The sequence below is a fragment of the Miniopterus schreibersii genome (assembly GCF_964146895.1).
Source record: "Miniopterus schreibersii genome assembly, chromosome: 19".
NCBI lineage: Eukaryota > Metazoa > Chordata > Mammalia > Chiroptera > Miniopteridae > Miniopterus > Miniopterus schreibersii.
Window position 1 is genome coordinate 6696973 of NC_138119.1, and position 25220 is coordinate 6722192.

The 25220-nt window shown below is 39.5% G+C and overlaps 2 protein-coding genes across 10 annotated transcripts in view; one reads left to right on the plus strand and one right to left on the minus strand.

Annotated features, from left to right (window-relative positions):
- Positions 1-1281, minus strand: part of ST7L (suppression of tumorigenicity 7 like) — a 124495-nt gene extending 123214 nt beyond the window's left edge. For 8 of the 9 annotated variants that reach the window (XR_013997705.1, XR_013997706.1, XM_081121292.1 and 5 more), the window contains exon 1: positions 1054-1281. Coding sequence is in view for 6 of the 9 variants with exons in the window: in XM_081121292.1 (XP_080977418.1) it covers positions 1054-1261 (208 nt within the window). In the remaining 3 variants the exon portion in view is untranslated. The remainder of the gene's footprint in view (positions 1-1053) is intronic. The other variant, XM_081121298.1, reaches the window with a different exon arrangement.
- A 56-nt stretch (positions 1282-1337) lies between these two features.
- On the plus strand, positions 1338-25220 carry CAPZA1 (capping actin protein of muscle Z-line subunit alpha 1). Its single transcript, XM_081121307.1, has 10 exons — positions 1338-2029; positions 7538-7601; positions 8743-8794; positions 12772-12835; positions 14263-14469; positions 17254-17333; positions 18116-18194; positions 21336-21407; positions 23202-23264; positions 23621-25220. The coding sequence occupies exons 1-10, from the start codon at positions 1991-1993 to the stop codon at positions 23759-23761; spliced, it is 861 nt and encodes a 286-aa protein (XP_080977433.1). The 5' UTR covers positions 1338-1990; the 3' UTR covers positions 23762-25220.

Genomic DNA, 25220 nt, shown 5'->3' on the forward strand with positions numbered 1-25220 from the left:
TGTAAAAACCGGCAGGAAGCACTTGGTTAACCTGTTAGAGACACCACCACGTCAGCTCCTGCAAGCAGCGCAGCAAGGCCGGTTTGTTTCGCTTGTTCTAGTTATGTCGGAACTTACGTTATACACCTATGCTCTAAAAAGTCCGAAATATTTCACAGCGTTATGTCCGTATTTCGTGCCATCTCGTGGAATAGAAAAGGGGACGTCTGCCTTTTCTTGCCACCGAAAAAATAAAGCATGGTACCGACCGTCACAGCCACGACGCGACAGAATTACTTCCGTCTCGGCCTGAGGCTGCGGCTCAGCGCGGGAGCTGCAAGGACACGGGAAGGGGCCCTGGCTGCCGCAGAAGGAGGGGGTTCGCCGAACCCCAACTCGGTCCCGACGACACAGCAAAGCTCTCCGCAAACGCCGAGAGCGAGAGGGCTCGGCAAGGAGCCCCGCGCTGCTGTTGGCGGCTCTCCTCTCCACTACCTGCACTTCTCTCTCTTATCAAGCCCAAACAAAGAACAGACGAAACGATCACGAAAACTGTGTCTTGACAGAACTATTCTAAAACCTGAGAAGGGCTGGCTGAGATCACAGCACTTGCTTTTCTTTTTTAGATCTTGGATACAGACGCACTCATCTCGGCGGCCGGGGTTGGGCGCCCTGGGCTGAGCGGCGGGAGACTCAAAAAGGGCCCGGTTTTCGAGGCATCCCACCCGCGGCGGGGCGTGGGTATAAAGTCTGCATCCACGTCTGCCAGCGCGCTCTCTCTCCCCTCTGTCCTCTCGCCTGAAGCTTACAGCCTGTCAGGCGGTGGCGTTTCCTCGCGTGAACGGGGCCCGCAGGGAGGCGGACCTGACTCCCGGGAGGAGCCCGTAGCTGCAGCCCGGGTTTGACAGCCCGCGGCGGGGTTGCGGCCCCAGAGAAAAAGAACCCACTGGGTCGCGCGCCACCGACTCCTTCCCCGCAGCCCTCCAGTGGCCAGAACCTCTGCCCTTTGGCCCTTGCCCCCGGCACCTCTTCTGGCTCCCCCATCCGTCCCCCGGGGAAGTCTGGGCCTCTCACCCGCAGCCAAATTCTCACACAGCCTCAGCGGGACCCTCAGAGCGTAAAGCAGCCCCAGCCCCACCACGAACCACAGCGAGGCCCACGTCCCCGCCAGCCCGGCCCGCAGCCGCTCCCTCCAGCCGGGCGAAGGGCTCAGGCTGGGAGCAGGCGCAGGAGGAGCAGCCGCGGCAGGCGCGCCTTCGCCCAGACCGCTGCCGTCCGCCATCTTGCCGCTCCCTCCCTTAGCGCCCTGCGCTGGGAGGGGAGAAGGGCAGGAAACGGGGAGTCGGGAATCCTGGGATAGTGGCGGACCTGAAGTGGGCCTCGGAGAAGGCTGCGCGTACTGGGGATAGGGGGCAGAGATCTGGACGGGGAAGGAGCGGCCCGGGCTACCTTATTCTTTCCAAGGGTGGGAAGAGGCGGATAACGGCACCCACTCTGGAGAAAGTGGACTGAGGCGTGACCCCGAAGTGGTTTTGCTTCCCATATGAGCAAGGGTCACAACCCGCCCCTTCCCCTTCCCCCGCCCCCGGGCTTCGAAAAGCTATCGATCGAGTAGGGATCGAGCAGCACTGAGCCATTTGGACTTCGTTGCCATGGAAATCACATACTGGGAAAGCCTATAGCTGTAGCAACTGCTATTCGGTTGGATGGAGCTCGGGCGCCCAGAGCAGTCCAAACGGGCTCCCCGCGTCCCATAGATGACTAGGGCAATGAATATAACACGGAGAGAACGACATGAGACTTAAAATCATTTAAGGCAAAGGCGAGTTCCGGGGCTCGGGCGGTCAGCACGGTTCCCGCCCAGCCCCAGCGCCCGAAACTGACATGGCGCCCACCGGGTCGGCGTTTCCGGGAGGGCGGGCCCTTCCGTCGGCCCCCGCGGTGATGCCATCACTCAGCTTCCTTCTCGGCCTGCCTCGCGCCGGGCCGGGCTAGGGCAGAGCAGCCCAAGATGGCCGACTTCGAGGATCGGGTGTCGGATGAGGAGAAGGTAAGGGGTGCTCCTCTCTCTCTCTCCTCCTCCCGCGACAGGGATCGGGGGCGCGACGCGGCCTCGGTGGGAACCCTGGAGGGGCCCCCCGGAGAAAGAAGCGTCTTAGCCGGTGCTGGCGTACGCCTTCCGCAGTTGGGACGGTTTCCTCCTGAGGGTCTTTCCCCTGGCTCCCAGTGGCCCCAGTTCCCCATCTCTCAACTCTCTTTTCCTCCCGGGCCTGAGGCACAGCCCGGCGGCGTTCCTGCAGGAGAAGAGACTTTCCCTTTATTGAATCGCGGCTGTGGAGTCTTCTCTGTAATTAAGAGAGGGGACCCCGATGGTGATGTCGCGACGAATTAAGCAGTTGGGTCTCACCCCTGAGCGGTTGGGTCTCACCCCATCCCCCCCCATCTTTAGATTTGATTGAGGCTGGTGCAGGGCGAGTCACTTCCTGGTCAGGGTGGCCTCTTAACTTCCCTTTCGCTCCTCCTCCCCCAGGAAGTGATTTTGCTGTCACGACTCCACGACCGAGGGGTCCCTACGCGGTAGCCGCCTCTCCACACATCCATCTCTTTCCTCACATGCTATAAACTGGACTAATTCGCAATAATAAATGTGTAAGCCTCAGGACATTTGGTGGAGAACTTGAGCACCCTGCAGACACTCCCTTGATTGGATGCCTGTACATAGGGCCCCGCAGTGCCTCGATCCCTTGCGTCTTACATCCTCTAAACGATAATAACTGAAAAATAGTTGTCAGTTTCTTGTTAACGGATTAAGAGATTAGCCAAAGGATTTTTTTTTTTTTTTTTAACTCCCGAAAGGTTTTATATAGGCACAGAAACCCCACGTTAACACATTCAGTCTCGACCATGCATTGTGCCTTCTTTGATGCTCCACTGGGGTGTCTTTGGTTATAGTTGAATTTGTCAGTGTGTAATTTGTGTACTTATTTCTCCAAAAGTGTCTTAAATACAAGAGCATAATTCTGTGTTAGGGGGAGTAACTTTTTTCCGACAACTGCACACCTTTCTTAACAGTTTTGTCAGGCTTTTCGGTAACTAAGTGATTTTAGGGCCTGTAGAAATTAGAATGGTTTCACTAGATTACTCACTTTAGGACAAGAATTGTGTCTTTTGTTTCCCATACTGGATTAGAATGCCTTTTTAATTAAATTTGGGGAAATATATATGTATTTCAGAGTGCAAGTTGAGATGTCTTTGGCTATCTCAATTGACAGTGTATAATAACATTAATAGTGTTGATTTTATCAGATCTCACCAGGTTCCTCTTATCTCCCAGCATACCTGTCTTGTTGCTTAGTTTTAATAATGACAGTAAGGAAAATCAAAATTAGTAAGGTAAATCTGCCAAAACATGTTGGTGAATTTCACGTTCAGTAAACTTTTTAGATTAACCACATTGTCTTCATTAGTGTGACTGATACAGTTAATGTCTTAGTAAGTCCATATGATTTGAGATTTCTGAAATTTTATTAGATTCTTATTCACAGAGATGAAACTATTTCTCTTTTGTGGGTCTGTAAGTAAAAAGGAAATCGTACAAATCTTTGACTTGTAAGATTTCTTCAATTCTCTTTAGCTCCATAACTAACTTGCCCCCTCCTCCAAGCCTCTGCTTCCTTTTAACTGAATTCAAAAATTGAGAAAGTGTTTTTCTATCAAGACTTGTTGCTGTGAGTATCTTAGCATTCGGAAACATAAGTAACTCTTAAATGAGATTCTTATCCTATAAAATTTTCACAACCAAGGCACTTTTACAAACAAATTTTTAAAAACATTTTTAGCCTTAATTTGTATTGATTCTTCCTTGAAGGAACTCTAAAGTTGCCATTTTTTTTTTCTGTTTTTAGCTAAGACCTCAGCTACATTTGACTTGGGGTTTTTTAAAGGCATATATGTCATGATGCCAAATACATATTACAGCTTTTTATCTTTGTTACCCTTTCTGAAAGCATTGAACACAGAGATGATGGTCTCTGGTTTCCTTGTAAGTATTTCTATAAAAGCTAGTGAGAACCATTTTCGTAAATAGCTGCTGAAGTTTTTGACACTTTATAAAGAGGAAGTTGGGTTTTCTAACTTCTGCATTGTTACCTGAAATGGTCATGATGAGCAGCCTAAATAAAACAGGAAGTAGAAAGTGTAATAACTTGTAGAAATAAATGCTTTTAGTCTTATCCTCTGGTTCAGTTTCTGAGAATGAGCTTCACTCTTCTAGTTACTAAGACCCTTCAGTTACTTGGTTCCAAATGCTTAACTTGACCAAAATGACAAGATACCATCATTAGTAAACTGGAAATATGAGACGAACTACTTGTTTGGGTTCTTTGCATGCCTGTTTTCTTTATTTCATGATTCAGCTTTTTTTTTTTTTATCCTCAAGATTTTATTCTCACATAATAAAACAAAATCTGAAACTTAGAACTGGATTACTTGGCCCTTTTTCTTACCTTCTCCCAGTTCATAATGCTTGCGTGTCTTACTAGCCAGCATTCTCTTAGATGGGCAGTTGGGCTCCACACGTTCAAGCCTCGGCACAATCTTCTTTGTACTTTTCGCCTTTTTGCAGAAAATCAGCTTAGTATACCCATTATAGTCACTCTGCTTCCTGTCACAACACCGCTGTCCCTGCATATATATACAGAGAGGACCTTTGCCCTTCTTGTTCTGTGTTACTTTGTGGGGTTGACACACTTCTTACAGAACATTTGGCAGGCGGGTTTTAGAAACACGTTCATCGCCTTTGCAAGAGCACTAAAGGCACAGAAAGCTGATTCAGCATTTTAAAAAACACAAATGCTGAGAGAATTTTAAGGCTGACAAAGTGTGATTAGCATATTTTTCCCCTTCGGCCTAACTAGTAGCATATTTGTGTACAGCCACAAAGATAGCATAACTGATAAATGGATCTGTATGCTTTAAGTTTAGACAATGATCCCATCTCTGAGGCACTTTATGTATTTATTTTTTTAATATATTTTATTTCAGAGAGAGGAAGGAAGAAGGAGAGAGAGATAGAAATATCAAGGATGAGAGAGTTGTCATTGATTGGCTGCCTCCTGCCACCCCCGACTGGGTATTGAGCCCGCAACCCGGGCATGTGCCCTGACCGGGAATCAAACCACCATCTCCTAGATCCTAGGTCGATGCTCAACCGCTGAGCCATGCCCGGCCGTTTTGAGGAACAGGTTTATCAAAATTACTTAGGAGAGATGTGGAAAATGTATATGAATACAAAAGAGCCCTGTTAGAGCTTGTGAAAAATACACTTTTAAATGGGATTTCCCTGATTTTGATTGCCTCTTTAACTTACTGGATGAGCCATTAACCCTTAGAAGATGAAGTAAGCCCTGAAGCTTATCTCCCATGGCATTTTCCAGCAAGTCACCAATTAGTATTAGCACCACCATTCTTTTATCTTCCCTTTCTTCAGTTAGCTTTGCCAAATAGTATTCATATACTCTTATAAAATCCTTGGACAGTAGTATAAAGTCTAAGCAGGGTCCAAACTCAGATACCCAATCTTTGGTTAAGAGTATAGGTTAATTGTAATTTCTTTTAGAACATCTATCTATTTTATTAGGACCAGCCTTCATGCTAAGCAAAGTAAAGAAAATTGAAACCCCAGGTTTGTCTATTTCAGAAGCCATGCTTTTTCACTATACTTTATTCCATGTAACAATGAATGGAAAAAACAGACTAGAGGCCTCCATTTAATGAATTATAAATGAGATCTTGTGGTATAGTGGGAAAGAAGGATTCTGAGTGTCAGGAGATTTGGCCCCTCACTGCTGAGCTGCTAGCCACCAGTGCGATTTTGGAAAAAATCACTAACCTCTATAGGCCTCAGTTTTCTAAAATTGGGAGGTAAGGGAAATTGAAACTGAGCAAAATTTAATGAACTTTTTCAAACTCTTAATTTAAAAAAATCTATTTTAAAATTGAAACATTCAAATGTTCAAGTAATTTCTGTCATTGTCTGCTTTCTCACATTTGCCCTGATAACAGAATGGATTTCCTTGGTAACTGAAACCATGTCTTTATCTAATGCCTAGCAGAGGACCAGGTACATAGTGTACATAGTGTAGGTACATAGTGTAGGCACAACCTATTGGTATGAAAGAGATCAATTATACCTTCATTCATTCTAACATTCCCCCAATTCATGCTCCTTCATATCTCTCCTCCCCCACCCCCAAATATTTCTTATAATCTCTAGACATTTGTGTTCCGGTTGTGTCCACACTCTGGGTGCCTCTTTGGGCATTCATTATCTCTGAGCATCTTCTGCCATTACTGGTACCCTGCTTTGTCACTCCTGGGAATGACCCTCCTGGGAGCATGTTTCCTAGTAAATCCTGTAAAGCTTGAAAGCTCTATGCCTTCCAAAATGACTATGTGTATATACTTCTACCCTTACAAAACCCCTGATAAAAGTATTTTCTTCATCTGCTATAAGTCCCCTCCTTTAGAGCCCAGAAAACATTAGGATGAGGTATCATTTGCTCTTTTCTGTCTTTAATGCACAATCTTTGGTTAAGAGTCTAGGTTCTCTCATCTTCTTGAAATAAATAAATATCCTTATATGGATCAGCTTCTGAAAATAAAAAGCCTGGGTAGGGGAAATGAGTCATGATACTGAAGACAATTTGACTACTTGGGGAATTCTGAACGAGGTGATAATTTTAATATACACTGTTGTTTTCCCTTCTTCATCAGAACCTCCTGTATTCATCCCATTATTTACTCTTTTAGTCACACAAGCTCAGAATGTTGGCATGATCTTTTTCACCCGTAGTCTTTCCTCTCCTGTTCATTAGTATTCCAGTCCCGTTTATTCTTCCTCTTATTAGATTCTGTTCCTCCGCTTAAAAAATTTGCTTTAGATATATAGGAACTATAATCACATGCTTAAAATTAAAATGGTAGGAAAAGGCATAAGTAAAAAGTCCCCTCCCACCCATTTTCCAGTCACCCAGTTTCCTGAGAGGCAGACAATATACCAGTTGCTTTTTTTTTATCTTTATTGTTGAAAGTATTACAGATGTCCCCTCCCCCCCACATTGATCCCTCCCCCCTCCACCAGTTTCTTTTGTATCTTACTTTTCACTTAACAATATGTCTAACCTGTCCACATTCCATCTGCCATTGTCTTCATTCACATCATCTGTGCACTGTATTGTGTGTTCACCACCGTCAGGTCTCCTTCCGTCACCGTTTAGCCCCCTGTATATCCGCCTCCACCTCCCCTCTTCCCCCGCCAGTCACCACACTGCAATCTATGTCCGTGAGTTTTTTCTCTTTGGAAAGCTTTTTTTTGTGGTAGTAAAAAAGTTGCTATTGTTTGTAGTTACTGATGAAGATTGTAATAATGGAGAATATAAGGCAACTAAGACTTGAAGGTTTAAACAAGGGATGTAATGAAAATATTATAATCTGCTAATTCCTCTCCTTTTATCTATTACTCTTCATAATTCTCCTACTGTAAATTTTATTTCTCTAGGTACGCATAGCTGCTAAATTCATCACTCATGCACCCCCCGGGGAATTTAATGAAGTATTCAACGGTGAGTAAGATTAGTATTTAGTTATTTAAGCCCTCCTTAGTAGCATATGAGCACTTATTGAGTACTTGTTATCTTTTTTAATCCTGACAACATATTATAGCTATAGCTAAGGAAATCAGTATTCAAAGAGGTTCTCCCAGCTAGTAAGTGTCAGAGCATACTGAGGTTTGAGTCAAAAACATGGTCTTAACCCTTAAATTGGGATACCTGTCTTATGTGAGTAAAGATTTAAAGTAGTTTGGTATTGTTTTCATAGTTTTATATGTCATTATAAATCATAGCTTAAATTTCTTCAGTGCTTTCACTCAGGAAGCACCATAGAATAGGAGAAGCTGGTTAAATTTACACATTTCAGCGGTAATGTCCTCTCAAGATTCTCATTCATTAGATCTGGGGTGGGATCTGTTTTATCAAGTTCTCCCAGGTAATTCTGAGTCACAGCCAGTTTGGTGATCATTATTCCAATACATTTACAACCTTCCATATTATTCACTGTCTTTTTTTTTTTAATATGTTTTTATTGATTTTAGAGAGAGAGGAGGGTGAGGGAGGGAGAGAAACATTGATCAGTTGCCACTGACTGGATTGTGCCCAGCTTTCTTGATCTTAAAGTGCAGATAAGCCTTCAATTCTTAATCTAATTTTAAAGGATTCTTTAGATACAAAATTAACAGTCCTAACTTTAACCTTCTGTAAACCATGTTTGTCGTTTGCTATGAAATTCCTTGAGAATTTATTGTTAGATTATTTATTACATCATAAGTACTTGTATGCAAATCTATGAACATTAGCATCTATTCATTTGCAGTTTTAGATACAATATATCCAAAGACTGACCGTTCAAAGTCTGATTTTTAAAAAATCTAAAGCCCTGGCCAGGTAGCTCAGTTGGTTAACAGGTTGTCTCACTACTCCAAGGTTGTGGGCTCTGGTCAGGGCACATATAAGAAGCAACCAATGGATGCATAAATAAGTGGAACCACAGTCGATGTTTCTCTTTGTTCCTCTCTTCCTATCTCCTTCTCTCAAATCAATAAATTAAAATTTTAAAATTTAATTTAGAAATCTGCAAAAATCTCTCAAGTTTATCCTCTATGAACATTGTAATTTTAACTTCTTTTAACATTGTTTTCTTCCTCAGATGTTCGGCTACTACTTAATAATGACAATCTCCTCAGGGAAGGGGCGGCACAGTAAGTATCTTTTCAAATGAACTTACAGCGTTATTCTAATATTGTTATAAAGTATGTTGATAGTAAACTGGTATCCTGAAAATTAAGCTTAAACCACTTCAAAATAAAGCAGTTGGTTTTAGCAATTTTAGTTGTTTTTTCTTAGAGAAAACATGTTCCTCCAGAGTGTTTACTTCCTTAAAGTTTATGTGATTTTATCCGTTATTTATTTATTTTGGTACAAATTTTCCCCATTACAGCAGAATTTAATGTTGGCTCTTAGGTTTTCTTCTATAGTTCTTTAGGTTTTCTTCTATAGTTCTCTTAGCTCCTGTTGAATTTTTTAAAAACTTATGGTTATAGAAAGATTAGGCTGCTATTTGAGGAATGAAAATGCTTCTCAAATTGCCAAAGAATAACATATTCATGAAGTAGTTTTATGGTAAGAATTAACTGTAGAATAATAGCATGATTATTCTACTCAGTCATTGACTTCTTATCACCGTCAGACTAATCCTTATAAAATATCATTTTCATTTTGTCTTTGTTTTTAAAAAATTACAGCAGTGTGGGGTTTGTTTGTTGTGTCTTGTTCAAATCTAAACATTGTCTAGTTTTCAAGGCCCTGTTATCTGGCTTTATCACTACTCTCCTTTACTCTTGAGTGCAAAGTTTTATTTCAGTCACTGTCAATCCAACTGGCCCAGAGTTCCTTTGTAAAGAGGAAAACAATTGGATAATGTCTGGGAAAGGGTGGGGTGGGGAGATGGGATAAGGATTTTGATGTAGAGCACCAGATAATTATGAATGCATTTGGTATGAAATATAATTGGTTTAGATGTTAACTATAAGAGCTGCTGCCTGGGAAACAATCATGTTCTCCTGCCCTGTTCATACTGCTTTTTTGGAACTCATTTTGGGACCAGATTCTACAAACCTAAAATTTGCACACCATCACATTAATTATCATCATGAAAGATACTCTGATTATACATTGACTTAGGCACACACTGAAAAAACATTCTAATGCTAGTTTCTCTTAGATGCATAGACTCTGCCGTAAAAAAAAGACATTAATGATTTGCTGGTTCAACCGCTGCTTTCCCTCTGCCCTTTTCATTGAAAGAATTTTGTATACATTTTGTCAACAGATGGTTATCTGATCTTAATGCTTCTAATAATAAGCAATTTGTTACCTCACAAGGCCAGTTCTTCAATTTGCTTGCCATATTGGTCTTAGTTTTATCCTTGAGAGCTTCCCAAAATAAATCTTGTCTCTACTTGGTAAGGTACTGCAGGGTGGGGGTGGGGGGGAATGTTGAGACTCAAGGGTGAGTGCATCCTAAGCCTGTTGTCCCATTTCTAATTAGGATTGACAGTAGAATTTGGTGTGTAGTTCAAATGCTTCAATAGTTTTAACTATACTGACAATAAAGCTTTGTATTAATATTCTAGTTCTTATGGACTCTAGGTTCTTAGAAAACCCCTTGCTAAAGGAGAATTGTCTTGTGCTCAGTTATTTGATTTTCTATACAAATGAAGAGTTCAGTTTTATTTCCACAATGAGGTGCTTTGGCCCCTTGGCCCTAGTCCTCACAGTTAGTGCTCAGTAAATGTTTCAGTAATCACCATCCTCAGCATTATTGCCTTTTCTGTAAAATGAAGGCGGCCTAAAAACCTAGGGCTTACCCTCTTTCCTGGATTTCCACCAGAACCGTTCTCATAATTCCAAACACTCCTGCACGAAGTAGGGTTTTGTAGACCATGTAAAGAGTAGGTTTTTTTCTGAGAGAGATAGGAAATTTAATATTAGAGTGTTTTGAACAGAGAGTGACATGATGAGGCTTATTTCTTAGAATAATCAGTGGCTGCTGTGCAGGGGCGTGCAAAGGTTGAAGTAAAATGAGTACTTAGAAGACTGAGTGATTCAGAGACAAATGGTGGTGGTTTAGACTAGAGCAGCGATTTTCAACAGGTGTGCCTCAATCTTTAAAACATTCTGACTACTTAATCGGTGGCACTGCTCCCTCCTCCTTTAGGTTGTCAAATTTAAAAATGACAACAGCCAACACAACAATAGCCATACGGTGTGAATAAATCAAAATTATACTTTTTTTTGTCAGATCAGCAAAAAGATAATTTTTTTGGTGTGCTGCAGAATTTTAGTAATTAGTTTATGTGTGCCATGAGATGATAAAGGTTGAAAATCTTGTTAAATTAAAAAAATGAAAACAGCCAATACAGCAATATCGGTCCAGTGTGAGTGCCCTGCCTTGACCCATAAATACATAGGTCATATAATAGTTGTATCTTATTGGTCACACCACATAATAAGGTTGCATCTGATTGGTTAATTCTTGGGACCAGAAATCCTTATATACAGGTATAGGCACCTAATTTTTGAAAAAGTCACTTTGGAGCAAAAAAGAGTAGATAATTAATATTATTATTATTTTTTGTAAATCAAAATTGGAGTGCTAGTGGTAGGATTGGTGGGAAAGAATCAGACTCCGATATATATTCAAGGTAGAACCTACAAGACCTTCTAATGGGTTGGATGTGAAGGGTGAGAGAGAGGAATCAAGGATGAGCCCACGTTAACAAATTTGGGCATTGGTATCATAATCTATAGTCTTAAGACATATCCTAGAGTGAAGTACTTATTTATTCCCTATTCTTAAGCTTTTTTTAAAATTAATAAATGTGAACACAATTTATATTCCTTTCTCAAGAGCCAGTGTGTTTAGGACTTATTTTACTACATGGGGATGTGGTGTTACAAGGAAATGATTCATTAATAGACACAACAGTAACTTCAGATGAGAAGGTTGAAGATTAGCCTTAAATATTTGTTACTTTGGTCTCTGTTGAAAAGTCTGGGGGAAGTTCAGTGTTTTGCTTAAAAACGGTGGTCTAGCAGGTGTTTCAGCGGGTTAAAATTGGGCGGGAGAGAAGTTTAACTCTTCCGTTGGCAAGCGAATCCTGTGAGAGGGCTGGCACTTGATAAGACTATCAGTGTATTAGGCTTTCTTACACTGAAGCTTAGGTCCATCTTTCTTTTGCCTTATCTTTAGACTCCTTTGTAAGATGTACTAAGAAGCCAATGAAAATGCAGAGTTTGGTAAATCTAGCACTGAACAAATAAACAATATTAGGCATGTACTTTGAATATTTGTTTATATCTTTTTCTTTTTAACGTCTACTCTGCCTTAGGTTCTCCTCTGAGACTTGACTGATGCTCAGCTCTCACCTCACCCTCTCCCCGTGTCAGATGCCTTCCAGTACTTTTATTTTATTTAAAAAATATTTTTATTGATTTTTGGACAGAGAGGGAGAGAGAGAAAAAAACATCAGTGTGACAGTGGAACATCAGTTGGCTGCCTCCTGCACTAGGGATTGAGCCCGCAGCTTGGGCATGTGCCCTGACTGGAAATCGGAGCATTGAACTACAACCCTTTGGTGCCCAGGACGATGCCCAGCCAACTGAGCCACACCGGCCAGGGCGCCTTCCACTACATTTAATTATGGTCTCTCCTACCTCAGAGCCCAGAGTAAAGAAGACAACATTTCCAAAATAGTGCATCAGTTGAAGATTCTTTTTGAATTACTGAAAGCTTCTATCTAAACGATTAAAACTTAGTATTTCACAGTAACCAGATTGCTTAAAACTTAGGACCTGTCTAAATGGGAGCTGTATTGGAGCTTAGGAGTGGAGAGAAAAAGGAAATCTCAGTCAGAGCTTAGGGCACTTCTGTGATGCTGTGGAGAGGAGTTCCTGCAGAAAGCTGGAAGGCATTATGATATCACCAGTTGCCTGGAGATAAAGGGGGAAAGACCAGGCTTTATGATGTCACCAGTTGCCTGGAGGTACAGGGGAAAAGACCAGCGGGTGTTTTCATTCTTTTTTACTGTTATGTGAAATACCTTTTGTGTTTATTTATATATAATTCTTTATTTCCCCATCTCCCCCCTTTTTTCTTTTTCTTTTTTAAAAACAGTGCATTTGCCCAGTATAACATGGATCAGTTCACGCCTGTGAAGATAGAAGGATATGAAGATCAGGTAAAAATTGTTTTTATTACATAGGCTATGCTTGAAAGGTAATAGAAGTCCTATAAACCAAAGTAGATATTTGACTATACGATGCTGAATGAATTCATGTCTTAGTTTTCATAGCTTTTGTGACTATTCTACATATTAGGAGAGTCTTCCTCTCTTTAATAACACTAGGAGTTTCTTTGACAGGAAAAGAGAGCTAGCTACCACTAACAAAACAATTAAAGGAATTAAGTTTTATACAGGTTTTCCACCTATTTCTAAGTCTCTTTGGTAAGAATAACAGGAGACATTAAATTTAATGGGAAAACAGGCAGGGAAAAGGAAGTAGGTGTGAAAGGCACCATTGGCCATTCCAGAAGCACCTTCCACTGATAAGTTATTGCCAGAATATATATCGTTCCTAGCTGGGAAGTGTCAGTTTTTTAATTAGACACATTGCCTTGAAAACCTTTGCAGTTCTATTAAGGAAAAAGGAGAAAGTAATATTAGGAAATTAGCAGGAGCCTGCCACACAGTTCATAATCACTCACATATTTTAATCAGAGAAATACATGGAAAACTGAATAGATTAAATGCCACATTTCTGGATAAGAAATATAAATAATATGGAAAGCTTACCAGAATAAGAAATACAAATGATATGGGAACATTTGTTTTTCAAATAGATTTCATACAGTTCCTGTGGAAATTGTAATAAACCAGACAGGATTATTCTGATCAACAGCTGGGAAGGAAGAGTGTGCTAGCAAACATAAAGACAAAGCAATGATCCTAGAGCCCTTACTTAAATGTCATAAACAGAAGTGAAAGGAAACAATTGATAAAATTCGTGAGATTAATCTGACTTTGATTTTCAGTGCCAACTATATATATAGATTATTTCTAGGTTGGGTTTAAAGGTTAACTTTAAAAAAAACCCAAAAAAAAAACCATCCCCCTGGCTCTCTCTCAGTGCCCCAGGCCAGAGCATACTGTGGCCTTGAACTGTTGTCTGGCCTCTGCCTGCAAGCTGCAGGCACTGAAGTGGGTTGCGCATTGGGAACATAGTAATTAAAATAAATGAAATGGAAAAAAAAAATGTAATCGGAAATGGAACGTGAATCATAATGAGCATAATGAGTAATAATGAAACAGTAGAAAAGTTTAGCCTGCCCGGGCATGGCTCAGCGGTTGAGCATCAACCTAGGATCCAGTGATCATATGCCCGGGTTGTGGGCTCAATCCCCAGTCGGGCTTGCAGAAGGCAGCCAATCAATGACTCTCTCATCGTTGATGTTTCTGTCTCTGTCTCCCTCTCCCTTCTTCTCTCTGAAATCAATAAGGACTTTTTTTTTTTTTAAAGTTAACTTTCTTTTTCAGAATTTTCGTAAAATGTGACAAGAACTGTCTTTTTTACAGAATTACTCATATTTGTAATTATTCTTTGGAAGGTCTTAATTACAGAACACGGTGACCTGGGTAATAGCAGATTTTTAGACCCAAGAAACAAAATTTCCTTTAAGTTTGATCACTTACGGAAAGAAGCAAGTGACCCCCAGCCGGAGGAAGCAGATGGAGGTCTGAAGTCTTGGAGAGAATCCTGTGACAGCGCTTTAAGGGCCTATGTGAAAGATCATTATTCCAACGGCTTCTGTACTGTTAAGTATCTGCCTGCTTCATTATTGGATAGTGTTTCTTTCATTTACCTGTCCTTTAGCAGCCACACATCACTTCTTTCTTCTTAGTTACAGTCTTCTCTGCATTTTATTCCCTGAATAATTTTTGAAAGAGGTATAAATGGAAAATTTTATATGGAAATTTTCTTTTCTTAATCTCAATGCATAAACAATTTAAATCTCAGTGTGTTCTATTTCACATTTCGTCAGAAATTACCTTACTCCTCTCCAAAAAAAAAACATCATTAAAGGTCTTTAGCTTAGATGTGGCAAAAAGTAAATTAAGATTGTCAGGAGAGCTGTTGGCCACATTTATGACTTTTTGTTGTAGGTATCTTTACACAAAGCTACTTATACTTGTACATATATGCTTCATTGGATAGTCAAAACTATTTGAACTCAACAGTTTTTTGAAAATCATGGGTAATTTGACTTTTTTTTACTACCTCTTAGATAAAAAAATGATAAATTGGGCTATACCATGATTTCTCCTTTGTGAGATTGTGGCATGTTTTTAAGAAGAATGTCAGGTAGGCTATTTTAAATACATAATGATAATGAGTTTAGTGGCGGTATAGAATATTGTTTAACTTCAAAGCCATGCTAACTGGTTTGAATCCTAGCCCTGCCACTTAATTAGTTGTGTGACCTTGCACAAATCCTTTAACATTTCTGTGTCTCAATTTCTTCGTCTGTAAAATGGAAATAATAATTCTTACCTCAGAGAACTGTGAGACTTGGAATTAATAATGCATGTAAAGTGCTTGGAAAGTGCCTGACACAAAGTAAGCTCTGCATAAACGTTGGATGGCATTATATGTTTGTTTTGTTTTGAAATAATTGAGAAAACCCTTTATGGTGGATAAGTACATAATTCCATTTGGGAATCCAGTATTGCAAAGGGAGACATAACACACTCTTTTAGAAATTGACTATTCAGTTCTAAATATACCTTCAACTTGTCATCTGTTAACCTGTTCCCTGTTCAAAGTCTGTCACTACCCGTCTGTAATTTGGAGAGCTTTCCCAGTGAATAACCTGCTGTGTCCTTTCTCATTGCTCTCTCAGCTAAGAAATGAGCAGCAAGAGGTTGTGGAATTGTTATAACAGTGTCTGCTGTACCTGATTGTCTTTTTATCCTTGCTCTTCTGTTTAGTAATTCTTAATTTCATCTCAGTATTCTCTCTATTTTCTATGTAGTATGTTTCAAACTTTTCCCTGTCCTTAAACAGACATCTAGTCCCCTGCGTCTTAATAGGACTGAGACTGCCAGGAAGCCTTTTCTTCCCTTCTCACGCTCAGATCTCTCTTCCTCCCATTGACTCTGAGGACGAAGGACCCTTAGTCTTTGTTTCTATTCGTACCGTCCTATTTCAGGATGTCTTTCTGTGACTCTCTCTTCTGATATATTCCTCTTTACTTAGAAATGTTCTTATTTCTCCTGCCTTTAAGGGGAAAAACCTTTTCCTCAGTCATAATTCTGTAAGTTACTTCTCTTTCTACCTTGCCCTTCCTCTCTCTTTCTCTCTCTCATTCACACACACACACACACACACACACCTCCACCCCCCCACCACCCCCCAAACTAGGGAGCATTCTGCTTCTACTATTTCCTTGTTACCTAGCTGCTTCTTAACCCTGTGGATTTGGGCTTTAGTCTCTGTTCTGCAGAAACCGCTCTCTGAGTGTCCTAATGGTTCCTGAATTGCCTGCCCTGGTGTCCTTTTTTTTGGTCCTTCTGTATGGCATTTCACACTGAGGCCAACCAGCTACTTCTGGAAAGTATGTTTTCTTAGACTCCTACGTCAGCACCCTCTAACTGTTCTTACTCTGTCTACTTAAGTCCTCCTATTTCTGTAAATATAGATATACCTCATTACTGTATTTTGCTCTCAGCTTATTTAATGTAGGGAAAGTAACAGAATTTGGTGTCAGAAAAGCATTAGGTCTGGATTCTACCTTTGCTACTTACTTTCCAAATGTCCTTGGGCAAGAAGCTCTGTGAACTTCAGTTTTACCATCTGTAGATGATAGCAGTGTTTCACCAGATTGATTAGAGCAAGGGAAAACACGTGTAAAACATTTCGTGGACTAAAGCGTTTTTTTTTCTTTTCTTGTTTTTTTTTTGCTTTCTCTTGGTGATCACATTTCTGTTCACCTCTCCCACACTAAGGAGCACTTGGTGTTTCTAACTCCAAGCTGGACATCTCCATCCAAATTTCCCAATTTGTTAATAACACCAGGCATCTTTCTAGTCATCCAAGCATGCAAGGACTTTGCTCCTTTCTTGCTTTTACCCCTCACTTGCTAGACTTTCCATTGTGCTTCTGCATCTTGCTGTCCATTGATACCACCCTAACTTACTGCCAAGATGAATTCAGTGGTCTCCTAACCAATATTGGTTATTCAGTTCTGGAGGAGCTATAACAAACAAAGATATAGCAAACCCCTAGTTTCCTACCCAGACTGTTCGCTCATCTTTTATTCCCAGTCTCTGCTTTTCAGAATGTCATCTGTCTTATAGTGCCCAGCCTAACTTGGCACCTCCCTTGTACCTTAAACCAGGAGGAATATTTCTCTCTGTGTTCATTGTACCACTGACTCCTCTAGAATTTAATATGTTCTGCTTTGAGTTTTCAGCTCACCCTGTCTGATTCTTTGTCTCCCCAAAAGATTTAGCGATTGAGCACACTGCTTTTATACAGCATTTGTTGTTCAGATCAAGTATGTTTTTGGAATCTAACTTTTTTTTTTTTTAAACAATAGGTTTATGCTAAAACTATAGATGGACAGCAGACCATTATTGCATGTATTGAAAGTCACCAGTTTCAGCCTAAAAACTTCTGGTAAGAAAGTAGATGTTCTCGTCTATTTGTATCTAATTTATATTGGAAAGGAACCCAACCAGCAGTTGAAATGTGATTTTTAATCTTACTAGCTTGGGATAAGGTGTTCGACTTAGAGCCCTATCTACAAAATGAGAGATTTAGACATGATCATTTAAATTCCTTTCACTGCTAGGATTTTATAATTTTTTTAAAAGTAGTCTCATATTGAGTGAGAATAATTGATTAATAAAGTGCCCAGTTGAAAATCTGAGTTTGCCCTGGCCAGGTAGCTCAGTTGGTTAGAGCGTTGTCCCTATACACCAAGGTTTTGGGTTCAGTCCCCGGTCAGGGCACATACAAGAATCAACTAATGAATGCATAAATAAGTGGAACAATAAATCTCTGTTTCTCTTTCTCACTTCCTCTATCTCTCTAAAAAAATCAAATAAATTTAAAAAAAGAAAGTCTGAGTTTTACTTGGATTTGGTTAATAATACTTTAGTTAATTGCATAACTCAGCAGCTCATACATCTGTTTGTGGAAGAGCCTCCCATGAACAGAATAGGCATGGTTTTCTACTCCAATATAAAAAAATTAAAGTCAAAATAACTTGGAAAAGCTTATGATTAGGCCACTTGTATACAAACTTATATTAGAATGGACAGAGCCTTGGGTTTGTTAAACTAGAAATGACTCGGTTTTTTCCACTCTTCCCCAAATTATCTGCCTCAGTGGGAAATCCCCTCTTATTTATGCTTATTGCTAATTCTACAGTGATGTGTGTGTGTGTCTTTAAACAGGAATGGTCGCTGGAGATCAGAATGGAAGTTCACCATCACACCACCTACAGCCCAGGTGGTTGGAGTACTTAAGATTCAGGTGAGATTCCCAACATGTTAATAGGCCATGTTAAAGTGTCACATCTTCCACAGAAACATCCAAATTGGAATTTGTTCTATTATGGAAAATAAGGGACAATTATAAGTAGATGCAAAGGGAGATCAGTGGCAGTAAATAGAAATAGAAGCCTCCTTCCTGAGGAATCAGCAGCTCTTCTGACCTGATAAAGGATAGTCATGTGGAGAGCACTGCTTGCTTGCTACTTTCCCCTTTCAAAGAGAACCTAAGGTCTTCCCAGGAATTACCAAGTAACAGCTCTTGGAAATAGGAAAATAAATAATTACTAAGAAGTGCTATATAGCAGCTACTGGAACTTACTTATGGTCTTTCATGCGTATTAACTTGTTTAAGTGTTTACATATGCATGTAAATAAAACTTAACACTTAGGTCTGAAGAAAGCTACATGAATGAGTTTATTGTTTGTGTATTTTGCAATAGTGACAGAAGATTTTAAAGTCAAATAAATAAAACAGAAACTAGAGAGAATGGCCCAGTTCCTCACGTTATGAAATAGAATTAACCAAGCAGACTAGATTTCTACTGCTGGTGTCAGGACAGATGGGCAGGTGAATAAGGAGCTTGTTAACCCATTTGATGCCTATCTGGACTTCTGGTATCCTACCAGAGGTTTGACTTCCAAAATTCAGGGTGCTCTAATGCTTAAGCCCAACTAATTTTAAGATCAGAATAAACAGTTACTGATAACTGAGAAGATCAATACTAATTATACCTCTATTATATTGCGTTGTCTTGCTTTAATAACAGCAATAGCGACCTTTTCAAATGGTATAATTTCATCAAAACATGTAGATGTTTTTACTCAGTCTTTTCATACATGCTGATAGCTTCCTGCTATACAAGTAGCTGCAACTCTCTTCCTGGGAGCGTTTCCTAGCCACTGGAGCATGCCCATCTCAGATGAGGATAGCTGGAAGTGTTAAGTTCACAGCTTTGGAGCAGTCCTTAGTGCCACACAAGAGTTGGGAGATAAATATGTCAGCTTCGTCACCCCTCAGATGGGACAACTTTGACACATGTTCTGTTTAGTCTTCCAAAGTCAAGTTCCCACAAGTTGTAACTTGCTTATTAATGCACTTGTAACACTTCCTTCCCTTCTGTGTCTCACTTCCTCAGTCCTTGCTAGTGCTTCCTGAGATTACCTCCCAAATAAACTACTTCCTGTCAAATCTTTATCTCGGGGTCTGCTTCTGGGGGAGTCCAACCTAAGATCTATTGTTCTGTTTCTGTTAACCATACCTGTGAGTAGTCTAATGCTCTAGACATCTTGTAACTGTGGCATCAGCATTAACCTGGCAGCTTACTATAAATTTATGTAAGTAAGTTATCTTCCTTCTAGAAGGATATCATTACTTGTGTTTCAGTTTTGCCCATGCAAACCTATAAATTAGGAGCACACATCACAAAGAGTGATAGTTACTGGTAAGATTTTATAACAGGGCCCAGTACCTAGACCTCATTTATACCTTTTAACCACAGATTGTCTGATCACACTTTCAGTATAGGCTTATTTCATTTACATGTCTCTTTAAAAAATCAGTGTGAGAATTACATGGAAAAGTCATTAAGATATTTAGCCTTTTGGTTATTCTATAGGCAAAAGGGTAGTTCTGGGAAAGCAACAGTTTCTGAGGAATTATGTTTATGACAGTCATGTTAAAATTTTTATTAGCAGATGTGACCTGGAAAAGGTTTTGTTGCTTTTGGCAACTGTGAAACTGGGGAGATCCCAGCCAAGCCATGGGTGTTGAATCTCCTTTTTCTCACTGCTTCTCTACAACTCTCCCAGCCCCTCAGTAAAATGGCTTGACACCCCCACAAAAAAGAAAACGTTTTGTTTTGAAACAGAATTTAAGCAAAATATATCATTAGTGTATTAGATAATGAAATTGATATTTTTAGAACTTTTCAGTTGAGTTCATAAGCAGCCAGACTTACGTCCTTACCCTATATTCCTGTCTGTGTCCTAGCTCTTCAGAAATGTGCCAGAAGTTCAGACCAATTGCATGAGCTTTATTCTTGGACCAAAAAAAAAGATGTACTCTGCATACCGCCTTCCTTCAGCTGTCTCAAACATAATGAAACAGAACTAGTGCTTGGGTGTGACCACCTGTATTTGGAATATCCTTGTCCTTGTCCATTGGAATTTAGACTTAATATGTCATTATTTAGCCGTCTTTTTTACCCAAATCTTGGCCATTCTGAGTTTTGCATGTACGCATTGCAGGCATTTATCAACTACATGCTTTTCCAGTGTATTCTTAAATTGTCTTTTCCTCTTAGCGTCTTTTAAAAAGCCAAAAGATGATATTTTAAGGGTTTTGATACGGTATGAAAGCCTAGCTCCTCTTGCCCACCTGGACAGTCAGTTATTTGTCCCCATTAAAGAAGACACCTATTTTTGGCCCTTAAGGCTAAATAGTGGGTTCATGTTACCCAGGAAGAAGTCCTTGTGTTTCTAATAGGATCATGGTTTCTGCCTAGATGCAGTTTGACTGTTTATATCCCCTTCTAATGATGTCTTAGAAGAGTAAATCCCTCATGAGACACTTCTACCTGGATCACAAAACAGCATTGGCAGGTGTTATGCATGTTGGATAAGGCGGTAGTCCTGGAATTTGACCAATATTGATGATAGTGTATATGGAAAGATGTATAAGGAATTAGGATCCATTAAAATTCCCTGGTTTCCACAGAGAAAAACTAATGTTTAATGATTTTATTTTAATTGTTTTAATACTGTTAAGAGTGGAATAATTTAAGACCTTTGCATCATAATGCCTAGTACAGTGCCTGAAATGCAGTAAGACATAATGTTTGTTGAACTTAATATTCAGTTTTCCCTGCTAAGGAAAGAGAGAATTCTTAAATTTGAATGTTCTGTGCATTTTTTACCACCATTGTCAGTTACCATTGGTCATATGAATTATTTGTTCACAGCTGGTAAAGATTGGGAGTGGCTTAAGGCATGGATTTGTGTCCTAAGCAATAGGGTTTTTTGTTGTTTTTCTAAACAGAACATGATTATATTTAATACACAACTTAGCAATAGCTTTCTATATGAACTACACATAAACTTGCTCCAACGTTGTCTCACACAGGTACACTATTATGAAGATGGCAATGTTCAATTGGTTAGTCATAAAGATGTACAGGATTCAGTAACTGTTTCGGTGAGTGTGAAATATTTAATGTCTGTCTCATTTGTGTCTTGTTTCTTTTTAAAAAATCAGTTTTTATCCTAAGGACTGAATCTGCTATTAGAAATTCTGTTTGTTTTCAGTGCTTTAATTTTGGCAGCGTATTAGAGTATATAACCAACCAGCTATATTAGTTCAAAGTCTTTGACTCAGAATAGTGGCCTTAGAGAATTCAGACTTCTCTTTCTCACTTAAGAGATTTGCTCAAGGACAGCAACATCTCAGTAACGACCAAGGGAAAGAAAGATTCCCAAACTAAATCTATTCAGGCTGCATTCATATCATTAGAGAAACAACATTTTTAGGATTATTCCATCAAAAAGTATTGTGATGTGTACTTGGAAAGAAGGGGCATAATCTTTCTTGTATTCGAAGCACTTCTTTATATTCCTAAAAGTTATTCACATTCTTACATAGCTTTTGTTTATGTGTTTTATATCTGTCAATATTTACCTTATTAGAAATTAAAAACTATGGTGCTAGATGGGTACTAGATTTATTGGGATGATCACTTTGTAAGGTATATAAATGTCAAATCACTATGCTGTGCACCAGAAACTAATACAATATTGTGAGTCAGCGGCAATTGAATTTTTTAAATTTAAATGCAAAAAAAAATTAAAACTGAGAAATGTTAAAATTTTATTAATAAAAAATAGCAATAACAACCCTGGCCAGTGTGGCTCAGTTCTTTGAGAGGCATCCCATATGCTGAGAGGAAACCAGTTCAATTCCCAGTCAGGGCATATGCCCAGGTTGCATGCTCAATCCCCAGTAGGGGGTGTGCAGGAGGCGGCCAATTGGTGTTTCTCTCCCTCCCCCCTTCCTCTCTCAAATTAATGGAAAAATAACATATTTTTTTTTAATAGCAATAACAAACCCATTAGTTGTTAACCTAAATAACATTTTCATAGAAAACAGCTGTTTTTCAAACCAAAAAAAAAAAGGAATGAAAGAATGGCATTGATTTACATTTTTACAAATTGTGCAGTGTCTGGCTTAATGAAAGAACTGAATGTGCTTCACACATTCCATTGGCCTCAGAGTGATCAGATCAGATCATCACACATGTGTAGCTTCTATGAAACTGCATTGTATATACATGAGAGTGAGAGTGAAAAAGGCAAGTATCTTTCTCTTAGTGTTATTATAAAAACAAAATAGTTTTGACTATTTGAAAGAACCTTGGGGCTGCTGCTCTGCATTAAATCTTATCCTCCTGCCTTTAACTCTGTTGTACTTAATGGTGAAAGGAAGAGAAGATTCAATTCATTTTATACCTGAGTCATGTAAAGCAAAACATGATTGTTTGGTCTAGCATTGTAAGTAGCAAGTAGAGGAGTATATGAGCTTAACATATATGACTGATATGCCTGAAGGCATTGTTTATGTCATCTTAAACCAGAGATATTTTCAAGGCATAAAAATCTCAAGACATGATGATGCCTTTTGGGCATACGGTGATAGATTGGAAAGAGCATGGGCTTTTGGGGGCAAAGACCTGGATTCAGATCCCATCTTTATCATTCAAAAGCTGTATAATTTTGGTGAAGTCACTTAAGAGGGTTGTTTTCATGTCTGCAAAATGGAAGTGATGATAGGATTCTTCACAGGTTTGTGAGAACCAAAAAAGAGAGTGTACATGGGAACACTTGATAAACTATCAATTGTACAAATGTTAGTTAAGATGGACTCTTTGCTATCTTTGTATTCACTACTTTCACATTCTTAAAAATTTCTGTTTTTCCCTCCTCCTTCCTCCACTAGAATGAAGCCCAAACTGCCAAGGAGTTTATTAAAATCATAGAAAATGCAGAAAATGAGTATCAGGTAAGATTTAGAACTAATTTTTCTAGATTTATTATCTTATTTTACTATTAGCATATTTTGTTAGACATCTCTGTCCTTTTAACATAAGTGTTACTAAGTGTGGAGAGTTTGCAACCTTGCAACTTGGCATTGTGCTTCAATCAAGGTTTTGATATTGAAAGAGACTGTAGCCCTAGTTTAAGAAATAATATAGGTGGGCTTCTTAACCCACTTCAGAGATTGGAGAGGAACTCAGTAGAAATAGTATGTTCTGTCTGTTCTTCTTAGAGGACTCAAGCATGTCCATTGACCTCATTTACTTTCGTATTCACAACCATCTCATTTCTGTTGAAGTTACTTATCTTTATCTATTGCAGACAGCAATTAGTGAAAACTATCAAACAATGTCAGACACCACATTCAAGGCCTTGCGCCGGCAGCTTCCAGTTACCCGCACCAAAATCGACTGGAACAAGATACTCAGCTACAAGATTGGCAAAGAAATGCAGAATGCTTAAAGGCTAAGTGTAGGATTCTTCAATACGTGGAAAAAAAGGTTTCAACATATGACCATATGATAAATAAGTGATTTATAAACAAGAGTGATATTTTGCTAGGGCTTTCAGAGTTAACAGGTTTTCTAGCCTCACGGAATACTGTTGAACCTATAATAGCATTGTCTTGATACTTTTGTGTTCTCTGCCTTGTAATTTTCTGTTTTCACTATATCTACTTGTAAATCTTTATTTTTAATTCTGCCACATTTAATAATGGAGAGATCTATCCTGGAGTCATTTTACTGCTTAGAAAATTTTCCTAGCCAGGAAGCCCTGTTACTGGTATAGACAAGTAATATGGTCAGTGCTTTTCTACCCCATCCTTCAGATCACACCTGTACTTCCATGGTTTGTACTGATCACCAACAGCCAGAGGCTGTGCCATTGCCTGTAGCGAATGGAAGACACCTCCATCCTCCCTGCGACTGCTTCGATCATCACGTATAGCACTGCTTAGCTGTAGTTTTCAAAAGTTTGGATTGGGGCTTTTTAGGTCCTTTTGTCGGGCAAAGGAAGTTTTCCGGAAATTCCATGATAGCCACCTTCTCTGGGGAAGCTGTTTTTAAATCCAAAGACTTGAACCACATCCCCGCACGTGAACGTGTTTGCTTTCCCGCCCTGTTGTCTCCTTCCCATCTAGTACCAATGTAGTTGTAGACATCTGCATTTTTAGCAGAGTTTTACCATTATTATTTTTTTAATATTCAAAGAACTGCTGACATACGAGGGATGTAGTAGAGCATCAGACTTGAAAAATGCAGATGAAGAAATAATAGGTATCTGCTTTAATACACGTGGCAGGATTGTACTAGGAGCAAATGAATCGAACACTCTGTAAGTCACAAACAAAACCTGAAAATGAACCAAAGTGAAAGGATACCTTCCAGGCAGTATCTTTCTGTGACAACCTGTTATTTAAGGGAATACTAGTGATTTGTTCTAAATAGGATGGAAAACTTGTTCCAAATTACTTTTCTTCAGTCCTGTCTGCCAAGAACTTAAATGTAACTGTGATATAGCAGCCCTTCCTAGATGTATTGGCAGGTATATGTGTGACCGCAGAAAACACAGGTGGCGCAGACATGATATGACAACTAAATGGTGGATTCATTTACATTGTTTACACTTCTATGACCAGGCCTTAAGGGAAGGTCAGTTTTTTAAAAAACCAAGTAGTGTCTTCCTACCTACCTACATATACATGTCAAAAAAGAAGGGTGTTTGTGCTTCAGCTTTGTTTTTGCTCAGTAATCCAGTCAAGCAAGAGTTTGTTTCCAAGTGACCTGTTGAGCTGTGTAAGCATTTTTGTTTATTTCAAATAAAATATATTTGTATTATTTGTTATTCATACTATCCATCCATTCCACACTATCCTCTGTATCAGGTAGTGCAATAGAAATATACCTGTTTTGTTCTTAAA

What these genes read in the sequence shown, in the direction of transcription:
- CAPZA1 (XM_081121307.1), top strand. Translation starts at nt 1,991, where the DNA reads ATGGCCGACTTCGAGGATCGGGTGTCGGATGAGGAGAAG. An exon ending in ATTTAATGAAGTATTCAACG is followed by an intron (nt 7,602 to 8,742) that starts GTGAGTAAGATT and finishes TTTCTTCCTCAG; the next exon opens with ATGTTCGGCTACTACTTAAT. An exon ending in TTGGAGTACTTAAGATTCAG is followed by an intron (nt 18,195 to 21,335) that starts GTGAGATTCCCA and finishes TGTCTCACACAG; the next exon opens with GTACACTATTATGAAGATGG.